Source organism: Lissotriton helveticus, chromosome 4_1 (genome assembly GCF_964261635.1).
Source record: "Lissotriton helveticus chromosome 4_1, aLisHel1.1, whole genome shotgun sequence".
NCBI lineage: Eukaryota > Metazoa > Chordata > Amphibia > Caudata > Salamandridae > Lissotriton > Lissotriton helveticus.
The window spans coordinates 1,090,628,285-1,090,652,230 of NC_136063.1; the positions used below are offsets into that span (position 1 = coordinate 1,090,628,285).

The following is a 23,946-nucleotide window of genomic DNA, read 5'->3' on the forward strand; positions in this document are numbered from 1 at the left end:
TAGTGGCAAGAATTTCCTCGCACTGTCGGAGATGCGCTCTGCAAGCGAGCGATGCAACACTTTTCAATTGCAAAAGTCTCTCAAGCTTAGTTTCAAGCTTCCCAGCACAGGTACAACTTCCAGAGGCCCCACAACTGGATCAAGCACTCTAGGAAGAACAGAACTCTCTCAGTAGAGTTCAGGGAAGTTGGGGATGAAGTCCTTTTGTTCCTGGGACTTCAGAACAGGGAGCAAGCTCTTCTCAGGCCCTTGGAGATTCCTTCAAGCAAGGGGACACAGCACAAAGCAAAGACCTTCCCCTCTCCTTGGCAGCAAAGCAACAGGTCAGCCCAGCAGAGCAACAGCAGGACGTTCTTCAGATTCAGCTTTCTCCTTGGCAGAGGTTCCTTCTTGATTCCAGGATGATCTAATTTTCTGTTGTCAGGGGTCCTGTACTTATACCCCAAAAAGTCTTTGTTCTCTTTGTGCAAGTGGGCCCTGAGCCCGATCTGAACCAGTTCTGGGTGTTGCTTGAGCACTTTGTTTACCTGGCTTCTCCTTTCCTTTCAGAGTGAGGGGCAGGGTCGTCAGCCGCCCAGCAGGAGGTGGAGCCAGCATTGTGGAAGGCAGGCACAGCCCTATTCAGGGCCAGGTGCTATCTCCTCCCACCACTCAAGTTGCAAATGCAGTCATTCAGCCTAGAGCTGACTCAGCCAGGCTCCTTGGGAATCCCCAGCCCCTGTCACTCTCAAACCAGACAGTCAATACACAAACAGGCCCAGGCACACAGAGGGGTCAGACAAGAGAACAGCAACTTTCTAAAAGTGCTATTCTCAAACACAGGATTTAAAAACAAGCTTTCCTAAAAGATGTGGTATTAAATTCTGAGTTCAGGGATACTAGACTCTTATGTCCTATCTTGGTCCTATGGGAAGAAATGCTGGTAGCCAGCATCCCCCATGTTAATCTATGGAGCAAGATAGCCTTACAATAGTGAAAAACGAAAAATGGCTGTAATTCACTACCAGAGATGTCACTTCCACCAGTACATGCTCTACCTTTCACATACACTGCACCCTGCCCAGGGGGGTACCTTGGGCCTTCCATAGGGGTGACTAATGTGCACAAAAAGGGAAGGGTTAGGCCTGGTCAGGGGGGACACTGACCAGGAGGACATGGCAGTTCACAGACTGCACACAGGCACTGTGGTGGCAGGCCTGAGACACCATTTTAGGGCTACTCGTGTGGGTGGCACAATCAGTGCTGCAGGCCCACTAGTAGCATTTGTCATCACCAGCCCTGGCACACCCAGTGCACTTTACTAGGGACTTCATGGTGATACAAATATGCCAATCATGTATATCCAATCATAATAACAATTTACACAGAGAGCATATGCACTTTAGCACTGATCAGCAGTGGTAAAGTGAGCAGAGTCCTATTGCCAACAGCCACGGGTCAGGAAAAATAAGGGAGGAAGAAGCAAAAAGTTTGAGGATGACCCTGCAAGAAGGGCCAGTTCCAACACAACCCCCTTCTAGCCTAAAGCCAGGGTAGACCAAACGATACCTCAATGGCATTCCCTGCTTAAGGTGATAGAACATGGAAACTGGCCCACACAGCAGGGCAGTCCTGTTCTAAGCCGTCCTAAACCCAGTTCAATCACTCTATCCATACTCTCAGGGTCCACCATGCCAATTCATGTGGAACCCTTCTCCTCACCTGTGGACACCACCTGTGCAGCACCTACATTTAAGTTGCTCACCGGTGTGTCCCAACAGACAGACAGCAAGCCACAGTGACCACCGCCTGTGATCAGGTATGAGACCCAGGCCTTATGCCTCTCAGGGCCCTCAAACCTCTGTGGTGTCAGAGGGTGGGCGGCAGTAGCCCCAGGTGCTTGGCACCCTTTGTTCACTCCCTCTCTTGTTAGGTCAGGTCTAACATCCTGGCACTGACCCACCAGTCCCGGACCTGTATCCAGTGGCTGGACGGGAGGCTGGGGTGGACTTGCCTACACCAAGTCCTCCTCTTCCTTGGGGCTCTGTACCCTCCCACCTGGAGCGGTACCCCCTTCTAGAATAACCAGGGCACCTGTGGCAGGTGTCCCGCACCATTCACCCACCAGTTCAGGATCTCCCTCCAGCAACTGGTTTCCCAACCCAGGGTTTAACCCCTCAGGTTGTACCGGGGTCAGAGGCGAGGACTCCCTCCCTCTGCATCCCCTTCCAGAGCACAGCACCCACCCTACTGGAGGGGTACCCCTGGGAACCATATTGGTCAGGACACTAGTTACAGATGTCCTTCCTTCCAGGTCAGGCAGATCCTGAACCTGGTCTCCCAACCCAGGGACCAAAACCTGAGTTGTGCATTTACCTGGCACACCAGGACTACTGGGGACTCACATAGTACCCCCTTGAGGGTGACACACAACTCATGTGTCCTGTGACAGTCTGCCTGGTGCAGATCTCCCGACCCCTGTCCACCTGACAGTGTGCGAAGGTCCCCCAGGACAGAAGTGGTGTCACCATGGTCACTCCTGGGAGACTCAGCCCTTCTGGCTGGCCCCTGACCCACTGGTTCTCCCACTGGGGACTCCTTCCCCTCTCACCCCTCAGTCTGGACTTCTGTACCCCCCCCAAATGGAGCGGCACCACCAGACACCAGAACCACTGGAGCCCTGTGTACAGAGGGTCCAGGTTCTCCTGACACTAGGAGATCCTCCTCAAATGGCCTACAAGTACAGTCTAGGTCCCTGACCTGGTGTTCCCTTAAGGAACCCTCCAGGCTCAGAAACTGGGTTTCGGGCGCCATGAGACACACCGTCCCACACTCACTCCTTCTCCACTGAGACGGGACATGAGCCCCTACACCCCTCCCACTACACTGGGACCTAACCGGGCTACACTGAACCTCTTCCACTTCACAGGTCTGGAAGATATCTGAGCCACTCCTTTTGGGATCACTCCCTAATGCCTCCTCAGACTCTCTGGAAACCACCAAGAGGTCTGCCTCCAACGCAAGCTCTCTGGGGTCAGAGAACTCACACTCCACCGGGTGTTGGCATAGCTCTGGAAAACAGGGTCTTAAAATATGGTCTCCAACAAATGAATCACACAGCCCCCCGCAGTTGTTAACCAAGCTACCCTTTGCCTCACCCTCCAGTGCCTCACACAAGTACCCCACACCACTCTCCTGAGACTGGCAAAACAGTATCTGACGGTCTCTGTCACACAACCCACACTCTTCTGACTGGTCTTCAGACACACACACCAAGGTTTTTACCACGGGGGAACCCCTCTCCCTGTACCTCTCTTCTAGAGTCAGTAGAGTGTCCCTCCCACCACTAGGAATATGGTCCCCTGTGCCAGTCCCCCCATCTACTTAAGGGACACTGCACTCCACTGGAGCTACATCATAAACCTGAACCCCCTGGTGTATGTCGACCCCCTCCCTCAAGTCAGGCGCCACATCTCTGGGTGTTTGTACCTCTCTCTCCGCACTAGATATCATAATCATGCTGCCACCATCTGAGCTGGACTCCACCTCCAACTCAGCAAAGCTCACCTCTTGAGCTACCCATGTTTCTTCTTCAGCTGAGACCCTCATGGCCTCACGCCTCTTGAGCTCCAACTCAAGCTTCCTCATTCTTAATCTCTGGGGAAAAACTGTCAGCTGAATGGTTGCTGCTAGCCCTTGAGGCCACTCTGGACACAGGTAGATCCTGTGGCCTGAAACCATTCCTTTGTGCATCCTCATCCACTTGTACATCATCTGTCTCCCCAACCTCTTTGGTCTACCACCAGGCCCTTAAGGCCTCCTGTAGCTTCTCCTTCTTGGGGCAGCGCTTCATGGGGCATCCAAAGTTCCTGCAGAACTGCCTGAGTGACCTACTTTGTAATCACTTAACATTTCAATATCAAACTCCAGTTCTGCAACATCGCTTGCTGGTTTAACATTCTGAGACATGATGCTTGGATTCTTTCAGGGTTATAATCAAAAACAGAACCGAAAATAAAAAATTTAGTATGCGGTGGTGTAGTGGTCTGCACTCACTAGTGATGTACAGCAATCACTAAGGGGCTAGTACAAATACAAGTTCACTTTCCCACCGCTGACCACCAATGTTAGAACTGGGGGTCTCTAGTTGGCAGGGGTAGGAACCATTGTCCAAATAGGGACCCTTGCTTCTAGTCAGGGTAAGGAGGAAACCCTCTGAGATAACCCCTGCTCACCCTCTAGGTAGCTTGGCACGAGCAGTCTAGGCTAACCAGAAGCAATGTGTAAAGTATTTGTACCAACACTCACAGTAACACAGAGAAAACACCACAAACTGACTCCACAACAGTTTAGAAAAATAAAGGTATTTAATCTAAACTACACAAGACCAAAATGACAAAAATCCAACATACACAGTTCTAGAATATGGTTTCAAAAGAGTTCTTAAGGTTTGCGATAAAATTCTTCAGGTTGCGATAAAATAATCCACAGATGCGTCAAAAGTTCACGGTTGCGTCACGTTTACTCACAGTACCTTTTAGTTGCGACAAAGTTCCAAAAGCAGAAGCTGGTGCGGTGGAAAACAAGCGATGCGTTGCTCCCGAGACCCTGGGGAGGCGTTTGCGACAGCCCCGCTGCAGCAGCGGGCGTGTTGCAACGAATCCGGTCTGTATGGGGAGGAAGGCCACTTGTATGGATTCCGGTGCGGAGGTTCCGTAGTAAGTTTGTTCTCGCAAAGGCACGATGCGACGATCTTTGGAGTTGCAACGATCTCCGGGGCGACGATGCGCGGACCAGCGGTGATCTTCTCTCTAGCAGCTCCTGAACGCAATGGTTTCTGCGACGACACTCGCAGCGACGTGATGCGGTCCGCAAGCAAGCGGTGCGGCGATCTCACCCAGCGACGACAGGCTCTGCGACGACACTCGCAGCGATGTTAGACTTTCCCGCACCGGTCTGGTGCGTCCCGCAAACGAAGGATGCGGCGGCTCTGGCAGCGGCAACATGCGCTGCGACGATCTCGGCCTTCGTAGCGGCGGGAATTTCCTCGCACTGTCGGGGATGCGCTCCGCAAGCGAGCGATGCAACACTTTTCAATTGCAAAAGTCTCTCAAGCTTAGTTTCAAGCTTCCCAGCACAGGTACAACTTCCAGAGGCCCCACAACTGGATCAAGCACTCTAGGAAGAACAGAACTCTCTCAGTAGCGCTTGGACGCCTTCGGGCAACAACTGCGCTCTATAAATCTCCAAGTTTACAAGTTTACAAGTAGAGTTCAGGGAAGTTGGGGATGAAGTCCTTTTGTTCCTGGGACTTCAGAACAGGGAGCCAGCTCTTCTCAGGCCCTTGGAGATTCCTTCAAGCAAGGGGACACAGCACAAAGCAAAGTCCTTCCCCTCTCCTTGGCAGCAAAGCAATAGGTCAGCCCAGCAGAGCAACAGCAGGACAGTCTTCCTTCTTCAGATTCAGCTTTCTCCTTGGCAGAGGTTCCTTTTTGATTCCAGGATGATCTAATTTTCTGTTTTCAGGGGTCCTGTACTTATACCCCAAAAAGTCTTTGGGCCATATGTAGGTAAATGGCATTTACCGATTTGTAACTACCGAATTTTACCGATTCGGTATTTACAAATCGGTAAATGCTATGTAAGTATTTTTACCGAAATACTTACCGAATCGGTAACATTCGGTAATTACCGAATCAGTATTTACCGATTCGGTAATTGCCATTGATTCCTATGGGCCTTGAGGCCCATAGGAACCAATGGCAATTACCGAATCGGTAAATACTGATTCGATAAAATTACCGATTTTACAAGGGGGACAGGGTGTCACTTTGACACCCTGTTGCACCCCGAATTCAGGCTTGTGTGCCATGAGACACACATACATGCCTTTAGGGCATGTATGTGTGCCACATGGCACAGGTGTACATGCACAGATGTGAATGTACACAGGAATTTGTTATTTACCATCAAATAGAATTTGATGGTAAATAACGAATTATTAAGGGCCTGTGGCACTGTTTTCAATGCCACCTACATCCCATATTACGGAATCTGTAAATTTACCGATTCGGTAATTTACAGCAACGGTAAATTTACCGATTCGGTAAATTTACAGATTCTGTAATTTTTTGGCCCCCTACATCTGAAACTCCAAATACCGGTCGGTAACGGCCGAAATCGGCCGTTACCGACCGGAATTTGGCCACCTACATATGGCCCTTAGTTCTCTTTGTACAAGTGGGCCCTGAGCCCGGTCTGAACCAGTTCTGGGTGTTGCTTGAGCACTTTGTTTACCTGGCTTCTCATTTCCTTTCAGAGTGAGGGGCAGGGTCGTCAGCCGCCCAGCGGGAGGTGGAGCCAGCATTGTGGAAGGCAGGCACAGCCCTATTCAGGGCCAGGTGCTATCTCCTCCCACCACTCAAGTTGCAAATGCAGTCATTCAGCCTAGGGCTGACTCAGCCAGCCTCCTGGGGAATCCCCAGCCCCTGTCACTCTCAAACCAGACAGTCAATACACAAACAGGCCCAGGCACACAGAACGGTCAGATAAGAGAACAGCAACTTTCTAAAAGTGCTATTCTCAAACACAGGATTTAAAAACAACCTTTCCTAAAAGATGTGGTATTAAATTCTGAGTTCAGGGATACTAGACTCTTATGTCCTATCTTGGTCCTATGGGAAGAAATGCTGGTAGCCAGCATCCCCCATATTAATCTATGGAGCAAGATAGCCTTACAATAGTGAAAAACGAAAATGGCTGTAATTCACTACCAGAGCATGTCACTTGCACCAGTACATGCTCTACCTTTCACATACACTGCACCCTGCCCAGGGGGGTACCTTGGGCCTTCCATAGGGGTGACTAATGTGCACAAAAAGGGAAGGGTTAGGCCTGGTCAGTGGGGACACTGACCAGGAGGACATGGCAGTTCACAGACTGCACACAGGCACTGTGGTGGCAGGCCTGAGACACCATTTTAGGGCTACTCATGTGGGTGGCACAATCAGTGCTGCAGGCCCACTAGTTTCATTTGTCATCACCAGCCCTGGCACACCCAGTGCACTTTACTAGGGACTTCATGGTGATACAAATATGCCAATCATGTATATCCAATCATAATAACAATTTACACAGAGAGCATATGCACTTTAGCACTGATCCGCAGTGGTAAAGTGCGCAGAGTCCTATTGCCAACAGCCACGGGTCAGGAAAAATAAGGGAGGAAGAAGCAAAAAGTTTGAGGATGACCCTGCAAGAAGGGCCAGTTCCAACACTTTGTATTATCAAAACACATCAGAATCAGAATCACAGGATGTACATTGTGCCAACTGGCACGGGCAAGATTTACAAGGGATTATATGTACACAGGGCAGGGCCACACGGACCACTGTCAGGAATAAGCACTTGGTAGAACTAGAACATAGACAAGCAGAAGCTTCACACATGATGCATAGAAACACATTCAGAGGTGTAGGGAAGACACATGACGCATAAAACACATTCAGCAGTGTAGGTAAAACACATGATGCATAGAACACATTCAGCGGTGTAGGGAAGACACATGACGCATAAAACACATTTAGCGGTGTAGGTAAAACACATGATGCATAGAACACATTCAGCGGTGTAGGGAACAGGGTGCGCAGACATTCTACACATAGTACATTTCCTAGCACCCTAGGAAGCACCTAAATCACATTTAGTGCAGAAATCACATCTAGCACATAACTCACATCAAAGTCCAGGTTGCGCCACTGCACCAAAGCTTAAACGTAGCAGCTGCCCACTACTTGTTGGGCAGCTGAGGACAGGGTCAGAACAGGGCCTAAACGCTGCAGCTGGCACTAAGTGCTGCGCAGCTGGGGAAGGCCAAGGTAGGGATGAAGGAGTGCGCCTCCCTCCTAAGTCCAGAAGACACATGTCCCTGACAGGAAAACCTAAACGGTGCAGCTGCCCACTACTTGCTGGGCAGCTGGAGACAAACTGCGGCATGGGCTCTCACTGGCCCTTTAGAACATCTTTGCGCCAGAAACGTTGGAGCCTTCTGGCTCTGGAAAACCACTGTATGCCCATTGGAGCACTCTGGCTCCTAAAATAACTATCTAGCCCTCAGGCTTGGGAGACACCTGTGGCTAACGCTGGAGGCTTACGGGGCTCGGGTTGGGGGCAATGGTGGGGCCTGGAACCGCCACCGGGCCACTCTGGCCCCCCTTTTTGAAATACATGCCCCCATCGGTGGAGCGGCCCGCTGACATCCAGGGCCGCTCTGTCAAGGGCAAGGGGCACCACTCGGGTGCCTGAGGGACCCCCACTGGGGCCTCTTCAATTTGATTCACCCATCGCTAGGGCCGACCCGCCATTGCGGGCCTGTGGTGCACCATGGCCTCCCCCCGCTCCAGCCGTCCCAGCTTACCGGCTCTCGGCGGGGGAAGGCTTCTTTCTTGGGTGGCGGTAGCGCGCGGCGGGGCTCTCTCTCCTCATGGGAGCCCCGCCTTCAAAATGCGCCCACTCTTCACCCAGGTCTTCACCCGGTCCCCCATCTCGGGACCGGGACTTCAGTGTGGAGCCGCACGGCTCTGGGTCAACTTCTTTTCCGGGGCTCCCTCCTGAAAATGGGAGCCCCGCAGCATTCAACGGGTGTCTCTGGCGGCCCGGGGCTCTCCCCAGCTCACGGGAGCCCCGGGCAGCCATCACTCGGCATGCCTCTCCCCAGGGGCCAGCACACAGGGCAGTCCAGAAAGGAGACAGCCCCCATGGCGGTCCCACCTGGGCCCCACCATCAGCAAAGCCCCCTCTGTCAGGGTTAAGGAAGTAGAGGGGTCCTCCAGGCATCCAGGGGCTGGGCAGGGCCCAGGGAGGCAAGCCTTCCCCTGGGCCTCAGCAGCAGCACGCCCCTGATAGATTCAAGTCAGGAAACAAGAACCTCTTACAAAAGATCACAGCCTCTTTTTATACACACAATTCCTTTGTCTAAAGGTACAGGCAAGGGGCGACCCAGATACAACTGGTTCCTGAGCACTTTGTTTTGCTCAGCCCCTCTGCCTATTCACAGGATTGGTCAGGGACATCAGACTCACCACAGGGGGCGGAGCCAGCATTGTGTGGGGAAAGCCCAGCCCTATTCAGGTCCCAGGTACACTCCTCCCCAGCCATCAACATGCAGATCTCCCATTCACCACCGGGGCAGACCCATCCTGACTCATGGAGCCAGGCTCACCAGCCAGCTCAAGCCAATCACAAGCCAGCACATTCACTGCACAGGCACACCAACTTCTAGAAGTGGCACTTCCACACTAGACACATTTATACCGCACACATCATCGCGCAGCATTTCATCACACGAGTCTGTACATACCAAACTCAACCTTGCACTCCCCACGCATTAGTAATTACCAGGGACACATACATTCCCCATGCATTCCTATGGGAGGGCAGGCCAATCTCACACACGCACTCAGAGAGCGCACACACTTTACACTGCGCCACAGTGCAAAAGTGCACAAAGACCAGGAATCACTATAATGAGGTAACCTTACAAGGCAAAAAGTTCAGGGGTGAACCTAGCAGAAGGGCCAAGTCCAACACAACCCCCTTCCAGCTAAAACGCAGGGCAGACCAATCACCACTGTGATGGACTTCACTGCTTTGGGCGATAGAACACGGACGCGGGCCCGCACTGCAAGGACACCCTCCGGTTCTACGCCACATTGTTCTACAAGACAAGCACACACCTTAGAAATAAAAACAGGCCCAACCAGGCTACCGCACTGGTACTCCTTAGTTGTCCACGGCCAAGACCAGGCCCTAGGCCACCCAGATACCACTGGTCCTTGCCAATCCACAGAGTGGGGTGTAGTAATCCTGGCCTACAATAGCCATTCTCCACCCTCCTTCTCATTGTAGTTCCAAACTACCACTGAGCCTCCAACCTAGGGTCCGCACCCTCAGGCTGACCAGAGGTAACGGGCAAGAATGCCCCACCCTACCTCTACTTCTGGGGTTGCGCACTCTCCCAGGAGAAGCACCCTCCAGAACACAACTCTCCCACCAGTTCAGGACCTCTCTCCCTCAACTGGTCTACCACCTGGGATCCAAATTTACCGGATGCACAGGGGTCAGACTCCCTCTGACCCCCTTCCAGAGTTCTGCACCCTCCCACTGTAGAACAGGGTCCCTCCACTTAAGGTAGGCCCCAACTGCTCTCAGGGTAGTACCACAACACTCAGCCAAGAACCCTAAAGTTCCCTGCTAGGCCTGTACCACCCCTTCTGGGAAACACAGGGTCTCTTCACTTAAGATGAGCCCCACCTGTGTTCACAGGGGTACCCCTAGAAGACAAACCGTCACCCTGCCGTCCAGGACAGGCAAACACCTGAGCCTGGCTCCCCAAACTAGGGGCGCTTCCCTTTGGTTAGATGCCTGGTGCACCAGGACTTCTACAAGTTGAAAATAAAATCTAAGACTTTCTCTCCTCATTCAGCAGAAAGGCAACCACTGCAGGCCAACCCCCCAGGTCAGGGATAGTACTCCTCCATACAGCTTACCCGGTTCCTTCTCTTTAGGCAGAAGTTCCTTCTTGTAACGTCAGGACACTACTTACAGTTGCCCTTACGTCCAGATCCGGAAACACCGGCTACTGGCTCCCCAACCGAGGGACGTACCCTTTGGTCAGATTCCTGGCGCACCAGGACTTCCTTGAGGGTGACACATAACTAATGTGTCGTGTACAAGTCTGCCTGTCACCCAGGACAGAAGTGGAATCACCATGGTCACTCCTTGGCGACACAACCCTTCTGGCTGGCCCCTGACCCACTGGTTCTTCCACTGGGGAGCCTATCCCCCTCGGACCCCTCTATCTGGACTTCTACACCCTCCCAACTGGAGCGGTACTGCTAGATACCAGGACTGATGGAGCTCTACTTACAGACACTCCACGTCCTTCAGACACTGGGAGATCCCCCTCAAAGGACGCTCCATACGGACATGCTAGGCTCCCTCACCTGGTGTTCCCAAAAAAACCACCCAGACTACGGAGACCAGGCTTGTGCTCCTCTGAGCCACTTCCACCACCAGGCTGGAAGACCAGAACTTTCCTTAGGGTCACTCCCCAGCAAATAACACAATGGCACAGGGGCAGGGGAAACTCCCTTGAGCTTCAAGCCCACCCCTGAAATCCAACACATCCATTTATTCAGGAAGCTCCCCATCCCAGAGAACTCACACCACTTGTCTAGTACAACACAACATTCATCCACACCCCCCCCCCAGACTGGTAAGGCAGTTTCTACCACCCTGATTCCTCAACCTGACCACACATGACACAGGTACCATCACTCCGGGAACGGGACGGGGAACACATGCACTGGACACATTTTCGCTGCCACCACTGGATCCCACCCTTCTGGTGAATCCAGAAAACACACTGCACTTAGGGGATGATCTACCCTCCTGAGCTAGGGACACCTAACTCACAGTGCACAAGAAACACATTTCTAAATAAATGACATTTTTAGAACAAACTTAAAAAACAATAATCCCTTTCCATGTGACTATCTAAAAAGCAGAGTTTTGTAGTGAGGCCAGTTGTCGCTGTGGTATTGCGCAAACACAAGTCCATTTCCCACCGCTGACCAACAATGTTAGAAATGGCATTTCTGGTTGGCTAAGGCTTGCACCAAAGTCAGGCAGAAACCACCATTCTAAGTCAGGGCAAGGAAGTCACCCGCCAAGATAACCCCTGCTCACCCTCTTGGTAGCTTGGCACGAGCAGTCAGGCTTATCTCAGAGGCGATGTGTAAAGCATTTGCACACGCACCCACCAGCAACAACATCCAAGGCCCCCCACAAAAGGAACTCCACACAAGGTTATATAAAAATAGCCTTTGTATTATTAAAACACATCAGAATCAGAATCACAGGATGTACATTGTGCCAACTGGCACGGGCAAGATTTAAAAGGGATTATATGTACACAGGGCAGGGCCACACGGACCACTGTCAGGAATAAGCACTTGGTAGAACTAGAACATAGACAAGCAGAAGCTTCACACGTGATGCATAGAAACACATTCAGAGGTGTAGGGAAGACACATGACGCATAAAACACATTCAGCGGTGTAGGTAAAACACATGATGCATAGAACACATTCAGCGGTGTAGGGAAGACACATGACGCATAAAACACATTCAGCGGTGTAGGTAAAACACATGATGCATAGAACACATTCAGCGGTGTAGGGAACAGGGTGCGCAGAACATTCTACACATAGTACATTTCCTAGCACCCTAGGAAGCACCTAAATCGTATTTAGTGCAGAAATCACATCTAGCACATAACTCACATCAAAGTCCAGGTTGCGACACTGCACCAAAGCCTAAACGTAGCAGCTGCCCACTACTTGCTGGCCAGCTGAGGACAGGGACAGAACAGGGCCTAAACGCTGCAGCTGGCACTAAGTGCTGCGCAGCTGGGGAAGGCCAAGGTAGGGATGAAGAAGTGTGCCTCACTCCTAAGTCTAGAAGACACATGTCCCTAAAAGGAAAACCTAAACGGTGCAGCTGCCCACTACTTGCTGGGCAGCTGGAGACAACCTGCGGCATGGGCTCTCACTGGCCCTTTAGAACATCTTTGCGCCGAAACGTTGGAGCCTTCTGGTTCTGGAAAACCACTGTACGCCCATTGGAGCACTCTGGCTCCTAAAATAACTATCTAGCCCTCAGGCTCGGGAGATGCCTGTGGCTAACGCTGGAGGCTTACAGGGCTCGGGAGGGGGGCAATGGTGGGGTCTGGAACTGCCACCGGGCCACTCTGGCCCCCTTCTTTTTAAATACATGCCCCCATCAGTGGAGCGGCCCTCTGACATCCGGGGCCGCTCTGTCAAGGGCAAGCGGCACCACTCGGGTGCCTGAGGGACCCCCACTGGGGCCTCTTCACTTTGATTTGCCCATCGCTAGGGCCGACCCGCCACTGCGGGCCCGTGGTGCACCATGGCCTCCCCCCCCCCACTCCAGCCGTCCCAGCTTACCGGCTCTCGGCGGGGGAAGGCTTCTTTCTTGGGTGGCGGTAGCGCACGGCGGGGCTCTCTCTCCTCATGGGAGCCTCGCCTTCACAATGCGCCCACTCTTCGCCCCAGTCTTCACCTGGTCCCCCATCTCGGGACCGGGACTTCAGTGTGGAGCCGCACGGCTCCAGGTCAACTTCTTTTCTGGGGCTCCCTCCTGGAAATGGGAGCCCCGCAGCATTCAACAGGTGTCTCTGGCGGCCCCGAGGCTCTCCCCAGCTCACGGAAGCCCCGGGCAGCCATCACTCGGCCTGCCTCTCCTCCCTCCGGACGGCACGGGACCTAGGCAGCCAATCCTAGCGCGGCCATGGGCGGGACTTCCTGAAAGCAAGCGGAAGTCCCGCCCCGCTCCAGGCGGCCGGCCGCCTGACTTCCGGTTTCCGCTGCGCCGGCATCACTTTTGGGGGAAATAATGAGGGGTAGGCACCCTCGAAAAATAAACTAAATGTAGAAACGGGGTGGGCACCCGTTAAAGTACCTATGAATGGCAAATAAGCGAGGTGGGCACTCACGCCAAAAATGAGCCAAGGGGGGGATCGATGTATGCGGAGTTGGAGGAGCACTCCTTGTTTTTACAGTTTCTTGATGATCAAAATTGAATTAAATTTTTTAACAAAAGCGTGCTATGGAGGTGGCACGTTTGTCCTGACCGTGCCTTAACAATTGAACTCTATCTTAAGTGTAGAAAACACTTAACCTCTATGCACTGTTGCTAGGGCGGTATTAGAACCTTCAAACTGATTTCTTTTCAAATATTCTATTTTTCAAACAAATTATTATGCAAATTGCTTTTCCCGAATATTGTAAACTTCATTTATGTGAACACAAATCAACCAACACAAATCATTTTCAAACATTATTGTATTCAATCACAATATGTTGAAATCTCTATACATTTAACAGTTTGTTGAACATAATACAAAATTAATGCAACATTCCATCAATGACGACTTGTCTTTCATGCCCAATGCATTTCAAGCTCATTGGAGCTCTTCATCAGGGGCCTGTGGATTTGAATATAATTGTTCATTAATCAACTGTGAACGTCAGAGTTTACACAAGGTACAAGGAATACACGATATATTAACGCGCTTTAGAAGTGCTCAGGAAAAACCAACTTCCCTCACCCAAGTGTGTGGAAAAATAGGAAAAGAACTCACTGATTTTAGAACAGAAGGTGCATTAACCTACAAAAAATATGAGAAATAAATATCCGAAAATACTCAAAAAACTCAAAAAACTGACTCTATGGACAGTCAAACACCACTAATAAACTCTTCACCAAGGTTCTTACCTTGATTTGCAAAACGTAATTGAAAACCGATCTAATTCCGGATGACTGCTGGCGGGCTCATATGCTGCTCCTGTGGGTACGGAGACACAAACAACAACTATATCTAATCTGCACTGCTTCCCGATGCCATACTCCGAAGTATGCAGAGAACAGCCCACAACGCTCACCTCACTGTAAAATATCGAGATTGCTTGCGTCTATTCCAAGGAACCTTCGCTCGGTGGTACGTTCGGTGTTCATCTAGCTGCTCCATATTAACTAACCGCTAACGCATTCACAACGGAAACCGAAAACGGACTACACCACTCCTCAAACAACAGACTGATTGGCGGCTCTAACTCCAGCGCCATACTGGAGAATCAAAAATACAACGAAGCGAAGTGCTCAGGGTGAAAGGGGTGAATGGTTGATGGGAGATAACGATAAAAAGATGAAAGATGGAAATAAATAAGATTAATAAAGGTGAAAAAATGAAAAAATGATTCATGCGTGCATATTTACAAGATACTGGAATGCACATTCTTAATGCTAACATCAACTTTTAGCAGGTTCAGGGTGAAAGTGTTATAAGAAACATGATAAATCAACTTTTTCATTTAACCCCCTCGGTTCTTGTGTATCAAGGTGTCTGATCCAATGAATTTCTCTTTGGAGGAGGGATCTGGTGAGATCCACCCCCTCGTGAGTTTTTACTGTTTCCAGAATGGAAAACCTGATCTGGGCTATGTTGTGATTATTCTCAATCCAATGTTTGGCCAAGTTACTTTTCAAATTTTTGTTTCTTATGGTACTTTTATGTTCAGATATTCTGGTTTTAAGTTTTCTTTCTGTTTTTCCTGTGTAAATATTCCCACAGGGACACTTGATGTAATAAATTAAGTTTTTGGAGTTGCAATCTCCATCATAATGTAGATTCATTTCTTTTCCAGTTCTCGGGTGATTTAACTTACTTCCTTCAATTACATTAGAACAATGAACGCAGTTGTAACACTTTTTCATTCCTCTGTGGTGCTCCTGTGTCTGTCTAGTCGGGGTCATTAACAGCTCTTTAAGATTTTTTGATCTAGTGTAGGCATAAAGAGGTTTCTGGATGAATATCCCCATTAAAATCTGTTTCATTTCGTAAAAGCTCCCAATGTCGGTTAATAATGTTCTTCAATTTGTTGGTTTGTCAAGGCAAACTTCGTCAAAATTAAAAGGGGGGAAAGAGTTTATTGTGAGAGCCTCCTTAAAGGGCACGATCCTTGGTTCTGCAGAATTGGAGGACAACTAGAGTACCTACATACTTAGAATGTCATAATAAAATGACTCGCACAAGGAAATTTGAAGAGGCCTATGCAAAGAGGATTGAAGCGACTAAAAGGTGTGCAGGGGTTTGGACATATATGGAGCGAGTAGAAAGGGATTTAAGTATAAATTAGAGAAGATAACATTAGAGCTCGTTTTGATTATAGAAAATGACTGCTTGGTAGGTGGTGTGGGAGATGAATTTAAGCACTTTATTGAACATCGGTTTGCTGCATCAACAAGAAATATGAAATGTGCACTTTCAGTATTTATTTATACTGTTACATCGCACTTTGTCTAGGTCAGGGACGGGCACGGCCGATTGATGCCACTATTTTTTAATAATATGCATTTTTTAATACTAGAAGGCTGCTTCTTAAAGGTATTACCGGCACATCACACTTTACTTGTGTTTAAGGAAGGCCTGGGAATACAGTACCAAAACTAACACCGATCCCTGTGTTTTATAACAAAGTTTATTTAATATAAAGAAAAATATAATGACTGGATTTTTATTGTTCTTGATGTAATGAATTGATCTATGCTTCTGTTTAATAAAAATAAAAAATACAAGAAATAAAAATAAACTTCAAGCAGCTTTATACAAATCCTTACAGGCGGACAGAATATTGGAGTCATCAGATCGAGATTGTGGCGTATTTAAACAAAATCCATGGGTCGATGGGATCGAAGTCTTTTGTTTCACTTCAGGGCAGGTATTATAAAATATTTGTTCTGGGTTTTTTTTTAGGATTCCAGGCAAATTTGGTGTTTTCCCCATGCCCCTGTGACGGAATCTCAGGACACTCCTTACTACATTTCCTGTCATTTTGTGCTTTTTATTGTTTGTATATCAAACAATTTTTATTCCCTCTAATTAAGAAACTTGCCATTCCGCATTTTAGAGAAGCATATAGTATGCTGCTCCAACTCCCAAAAAGTACTTTTTTATATGGGTGTGTTCGTGAAAACTGCTGCCCGGGCTCGGTCCACAATGGATATTGATTAGAATTATTTTTATTGTTTTATTATAGATTAATTAAATATTTTATATTTTTTTAACGTGATTGTCATGAAATGCCAGTTTTAACATTGTTTGCGATTTAAAAATGTACTTTTATGGATACATCTCTTTTCGAATAAAGATAATATTGATTGAATATTTGAGACACCTTAATATACTATTTACGTGAAGGAGTATTTCCAGATTTTTTTAATTCTTTTTTTTTTAAAGAATTTTTATTATTTTCAATTCTGTCATACCTTACATCTCTACATTACTAGTATGGCCATTACACAGATGGCTCATTAGGTAATGTCCCAAGTATTCTGCATCTCTCAGCTATTGCGTACCCCAACTGTCCGAACCCCCCCCCCCCCCTTCCACCCCCATCCCCCGGAGTATTTCCAGATATGCATGTTAATAGGGTATCTTCACAGTCTGATTAATTCGGCAAAATATATCATTCTCACAATATTTAGAAACGTAAATTCGACAATTGACACTATTTTCGTTGTCCTGCAAAACAATCCAATATTAATACTGATGAACACCACGGATGAAGAATTAAAAAGCTTGTAAAAGTTATCAATTCTCTGCATGTCGTGTGTGTTCGTTGATCATATGATTCCATAAGGGGACAGACTCACTTAGACTCAGAAAGCAACACAGTGCAGTGTATTCCGAGCAGCCTCGCATTTGGTCCAATAAAGGATTGACCAGTCCTTCAATGTACAAAGGGCTGCGCATGGACAGTGGAACACACATCAACATCTTTATTAATGTCAATGAAGTAGAAACTGGCAATGTATCCCATCCCCCACTTTCCACTCCCATTCTCTTGCCACTTCCAAAAGATTGTACCGTGGGCATTGCTATTTGAAGTGGCAGTGCCCATCTTTGTATTGCAAACTAATTATATTCGTTTGCAAAGTCAAATGCAAAAACCTTTTGTTGTCAGTTTAACTCCCAGAGGGGAAAATCGCTCTTTATTCATGTACCATGTTTTCCTTTCCATGTTCAAATGATGATGAAAATCAATGTACGTAAGTTTTATATTTTAGAACTTTTTTTCACATTTACAAGTCAATCTCACGGTCAATTACTATTCTTAACGCTAAAAGCATTGAATGATGACGCTTTAATAATTACATGTACTTTGAAGTTCAGCACGCACGTTCTAACTGAATGAGCCATTTTACTGTAATCATGCAAACTACCTTGATTGCAATGGAAAGTTGTAGCGTTTAATCTGCATATCTTCAGGTAGATTATTAACCTATATGGTGTATACATGTGTATGCCAATACGTGCATATATTTATATTTCTAAAACCACATAACAAATATTTATATTTGTGTAATTGTTGTGAAATATATATATCTGGAGAAGCGTCTGAAGCTCATGCATGAAATTTGGGGGTAGATGTATCAAGATTCCATTTTGCGATTTTTAAATAGCGATTTTTAGCGAATCGCTATTTAGAAATCGCAAAATGGCATGTATGTAAAAAATTGCTAATTTTTTGCGATTCCTTATTATTCCTTATTTGCGAATTCGCATTTTGCGAATTCGCAAATAAGGAATCATTTCCCATGCATTCCTATGGGCCAGGAGGCCCATAGGAATGATTGTGAAATAATTCTCAAATTGCGAATTCACAATTTGCTAATCGCAATTTGAGAATTATTTCAAGGGTGCAGGGGTGTCTCATGGACACCCTGCTGCACCCCTGAAACATACATGTGTGTGCATATGGCGCACATACATGCCCTATGGGCATGTATGTGTGTCACATGCCACCCTCAAAATTGCCAAATTTTGGTTTTTGAAAGGATTTCGCAAATTAACACGAACCTCAAATTGGTGTTAATTTGCGATTCATTAACCTGAATTCGCAATTTAAAAATGCTTCATATATGGCATTTAAGGAATCGCAAAATTGCGATTCCTTAAATGCTTAAGCAAAATAAGGAATCGCAATTTTTTGCGATTCCTTATTTTGCTAATTTCACATACATTCCAAAAGATGCAAAATGTCCGTTTGCGATTCGTTAAGGCCGAAATTCTGCGAATTTCGGCCTTAACGAATCGCAAAAGGCTTGATACATCTAGGCCATGGCATCTTCAAAACATGTAGATTTTTTTTTTAATTAATATTTTGTTGGGCTATTACTATTACTACAAAATTCAGAAAACTTGATACCATTCGGAAACAAATGCTTCCTCAGTGCACAGTTACAGATCTTACCTTAAAGAAACCTTTACATCCTTCGCAGGTTCTGACACCGTAGTGTTGGCAGGCTGCATTGTCTCCACAAACAGCACATGTTCCCTCCCCAGATGAAGAACTCCTGCTCTGAGGTGAGGGTAGGCCGCTGTCTCCCTGCAAGCTTGGATCTTGATTTAGTGCAAGTGGTGTAAAGGAAAGACCAGATCCTTTGGCCAATTGAAGAGGAAAGGAATACGTTTCCATATGTGGCTGCCCAGTGCATCTTTCAGTAACAATTGGCAAGTTGTGGGCCGGTTCATAGCACATGCGGGATCCAGCAGTTGGAGTGTGGGGTGGAGAGTGCTTAAACTGGAACAATGGAAATCGTGGTAGAGCCACTTTAACTGGGGCGTCCATCAAATGGCTAGTGGCCACACTAGTCTGCGTTTGTGGCAGTAAGTGAGGTTCATTCCAGATAGACGTTTGATGAGTTGAAAATCCAGGGGTTGATGGTGTGGAGGGCGGGGACTGTTTAAAATAAACTGAGGTGCTGGGAATGGTATCATCTGTTTCTGTTGAAATAGAGGGGTGGTAGCTATGTACAGAAGTGTCTTCCATTTTGATTCGGGGTCTGTGACTTGAAGACTGCATTTGGTACAAACAAGAGGGTTTGAAGTCATATGTTCCAGAGTAACCTTCCATGAAGGTACTGAAACTAGGTAGGGATGTGGTGGCTGTTGCTGTAACCTCTGAACTGCTTAAATCCATGCCAAATGTTGCATAATCTGGGTCCGTGATCTCAGAGCTGAAGTCTGACTCATAAATATATGGTTGAGTTGCATAATTGGATCCTGGTGGTGAGGGGCTATACTTTGCTTGCACACAGGGCATATCTAAAAATGGAAAATATGTAATTTACAACATATCCAATATTTAGAGATATGTACAATACTTAAAAAACAAGTTAATTTAATTGCCAAACCACACACAGGCGTTAATGTAAGATTATATACAGTATATACCATGCTGAGTCAAAATAAGTGCCTGGGAATTTCAGCATCACAAAAATACAAAAAAGTCAAATATATTACTACATTAGTCACGTTATTTTGTGCTTGGTATGGGTGGTTTTAAATACATTTTGGAAAACAAAATCAAAAACAGGAAAAATCATTGAATACATTGGAATGATTATTAGCTAGTTACGTTTTCTCTTGCCAGATTCTGATACATTGCAAGAATATTTTGCACTGTGGTCTTGAGTCACTAAGCCATGCCTCCATGTAGGTTAAAATTACAAGTGCAAGTCACTTGATTTGAATGCAGGAAATTCACAAAAGGTGGATCGGCACTTTTAAACCATTTTACCAATGAATACTAGTAACCCCCAATGGTGTAATACTATGCCTGCATAAATCCCATGCCAAGACGGGGAAGTGAAATTATCAAACCTGTTTCCAGCCCATTCATACCATGAAAACGGACGGATACTTAGTCCTGTCACCTGTGACTGCAGCATGTTAATTTCTCAAATTTCTAAAACTACATCAATGCGAGCAAGTAATCCTGTGCGTAAAGATTTTGTTGTCAAATGAGCCCTTGACAGTCTACCAAGAGGCGTTGCTGGGCGTACATTTTTTTCACACAACTTTTAAATGTTGCACTTGACTTCAGTGCCTCAGAATGAGCAAATGGGAGTTTACAGTACTTTCAACATTTCTGAGTGACAAAAATGATTACCAAAAAATAGGTGGTCCTTGGCCTTGCATAGACACAATGGGAGCAAGTGAATAATGTGTCCAGATGTCCCACATGAGGGGCGTGTGATCACTGTGTTTACTGTATTTACTGTGACCTGAATGGCTGTGGGTTCTTAACTTAATGTGGCATCAGATTTTATGGTGTTTTGGGGAATGCGCACACCCCTCGGGCCACATGTGCTTTACTGGGGCCAATCTCCCTGGGCCATTGTGGTGTCACTGCACCTATCTGTGGATTGATCGGAGTTTCCTGTTTTCTAGTTTGTCTGCCAGTTAGGTGCCACCCTGCCTGTGACCTGTCAATCAGTAACCTCAGGCCTAGGTCTCAGAGCCTTAGCAGACAAGAAACTCCCTCATGACCTATATGTAATTTTACCACAGGAGATGCCTCTAATAGCACTGGCATACACAAAACATATCTTCACTTTTTTGTGGATTTACTCATTTATTATTTTTTTGAAAATCTTTTTTTCCTGTCATATTTCTTTATATCATTTTTCTAAATACAAAAAATCATTTCATATGCATTATACAAAACTTTTCAAATTCAGACCATAAATATACATTTCATACATTGATTACACAAATTCATATATTCTAAAAACAAAAGCCCATTCTACTATACCAGGTAGAGGACCCAAGACCACACACACTCACACATACATTCTAAACATACATCACTTCAAAGAAGACACTAAACATCCTGTTGCATTGTATCTGTCGTCCAATATACAACCATAGTTGTTTGATCTAAATATGGAGAAAATGGCCAACGCGTTTCGGTGGAAGAACAGCAATGGAGACCAGGAGGAGGTCTCAGAGCCTACCTGACCAAGCATTTCTGAGTCGGGGTTGACGGAGAGTTCATGACAGGTGAATTCGATAATTGAGAAGCGATTTCGTTCATAAATATAAATGTATCATTATTAACACTGACATCGACTTTTTCAATATTAACACTTCTCTTTCCCTCCCTGCCTCTGAAAATGCCAGCCTGGGGATGCCTCAGTACCCTTGGACTAGTGCCACAAAACTTCCTCTACCTGCCAACCAGGAACACCGAACCTTGATGTGTTCTTGCACCCTCTTTTTCTTTCATCAAAAATATAACTTGAATTCAAATGTCTCAACTAGGAAATAACAAATAAAGTTGCTGTTCATAGAAGACAGGTCTACTCCCATCCACTCTAAACCAATTGAAGTCTACCGGCAGTGTATACTCGTGCTGCATGATGCATAAAACCTGCAACTTGCAAATAATGTGCATCTCACAGTTAAATCTTTCTCCTCGCCCTGTTAATGGCATTGGGCCTGAATGCCCCCGAAACATATGCTGCTGCACCAACTTTGTCTACTTTAGAAACATGTCATTCCAAAACTTTCAAAAACACATTGAATGTGTCTTAATGAGTAACTGACTGGTTAAATGAACTAGGCATTTCTCCCCCCTAATGAATCAAAAACAAGTCCGGACAGATGATTACCTTCCAATTCAGCCAGCCAGGAAAGCTAAAGGCCCCATTCAATTCACATTTCGCCCACAATTTCAAATTAAACAAATCCTCTCTCAACACTAGAGACTTTTCAAATAGCCACATCTCTGCCTGTGCGGCTGCCCATATCACCAAAGAATGGCTGATGATCCAGACAGTCACCAATCACAGACCTGAAAAGAAACCTAAAAGGAAAGAAACACAAAACCACACTAACCACTTTGTTACTATCCAACCAACTCAGGACTGAGGGATTACTCAACTCCTTGGCGCACATCTACTCAACCTCCTCATCTCACCCACCCCAAAGTTTAACCTGTCAGCCCCAGTAGCTGCCCCTATACAAAAAGAGTTCTTACCACTCCAGCCTCTAGATTGAACTGAAAAGAACCTTACTCAAAATTAGCAACTGCTTTCTGCCTACTCCCTTCCTGATAGCAAAATACTTCACCCTCCCTGTCTCTTCTCGCCTCTCCAAAATGCAGCCACTCCCCTATAAGGATTAGCACAATTCTCTATTCACAGATATAGGACTCATCCTCTCACAAACCCCTAATTAAACAAAATGCCTCCATTTCCTTTCAAACCCAACAACTGTGATACTCTGAACACTCAAGAACATAATCAATCAAAAAAGGGAGCTGTTCCATCTGTTGCACATGGTGCATAGGATGAAAGGAGAAAAATAAATAAACATTTATTTTGAAAAAGAAACCTCACTCACCAACTTAGTTGGTGACATGCTTCATCATATCGTCCCCACCCGAGTGGCCGAATGCCTCTCGGGTGTGCTAAAACGCCTGATTACAGCGGAGCTGGGTTTTTTGGTGGTGCAAAGGTGAGAAGTGGTGAAAAAACTTTAAATTGCCTTTATTAATCCCTAAAATTTTAGTATTGGAATAATAACGCAAGCTTATAAAACCAGGGTGGATGTCCTGTCAGGTGCAATTTGTCCTGTGACATCCAATAAGTGCAATATGTGACAAAACTAAGGGTGTGACAAAATTACGGTCTACATGTTTCAGCCTCAACCTGCATATTTGGGAGACTTTCTTCAGGATCAAATGATGACATGGGGTATGCACTCGCTAAGGTGCACCCGTCCCTGGGTCACACAACAACCGCAAACTTATGGTTATACCTTCTCAGCAAGCTCTGAAAGGTAATCAAAATGTATTCTGTAAAAGATAAGAACAGAGAACAATAAACAGTTATTCATGCACTGAACGATGTAAATCAACCAGGTGCGAACAACTGTGCTTTCATCTGTGACGTTCGGTAAGCTGTCCAGACTATGGTGCCTATTGTTCAACTCGTGCACTCGTAGTGCGCACCCTCGCATGGTACTTTGTAACCGTGGATGAATGACTCGCTCACCACACATTGCCAATTTAGTGTGGGTTTTTCTAGTAATTACTATAACTATAACTTCTGTAATCTCGGATAAATAATTGTGAGATCATTAAGGAAAATATGTGAGATAATAATGGTAGCACCATCCAATGATGGTGTCTCGTGGCTGAGAAACACAGTGGAGAACAGAACTAGAAAAATTCCCAGCGCTACGTGGGACTACAGTCAGTCCCGCCTCATGGATCCCGCCAGGGGGTGTTTGGCTATTGTCAAAATCTGGAAATAGGTCAAAGAAAGGGAACAGAGATGAAGAAACAGTATTTCAGAACTGGCATTTCAACTTACTTAATCAAACTCAATCACCATCCAAATGCACCTAATCTGTGCTGTGCCCGGGATCCCAATGATGGCTGTGTTCCGGAGCCGGGCACTTTTGTAAGGTGGATGCGCTCAGCCATGTAGCCGCACGGTGGCGCTCCCACGTCATCACGTAGCGTGATCACA

The 23,946-nt window shown here is 46.7% G+C and overlaps 1 protein-coding gene across 1 annotated transcript in view; it reads right to left on the reverse strand.

Moving 5' to 3' along the window:
• Nucleotides 1-23,946, reverse strand: part of NR4A3 (nuclear receptor subfamily 4 group A member 3) — a 595,821-nt gene that overhangs the window by 417,666 nt on the left and 154,209 nt on the right. Inside the window, exon 3 of the mRNA XM_078685747.1 lies at nt 18,876-19,729. Within this exon, the coding sequence (XP_078541873.1) occupies nt 18,876-19,727 (852 nt within the window). The 5' untranslated portion in view covers nt 19,728-19,729. The remainder of the gene's footprint in view (nt 1-18,875; nt 19,730-23,946) is intronic.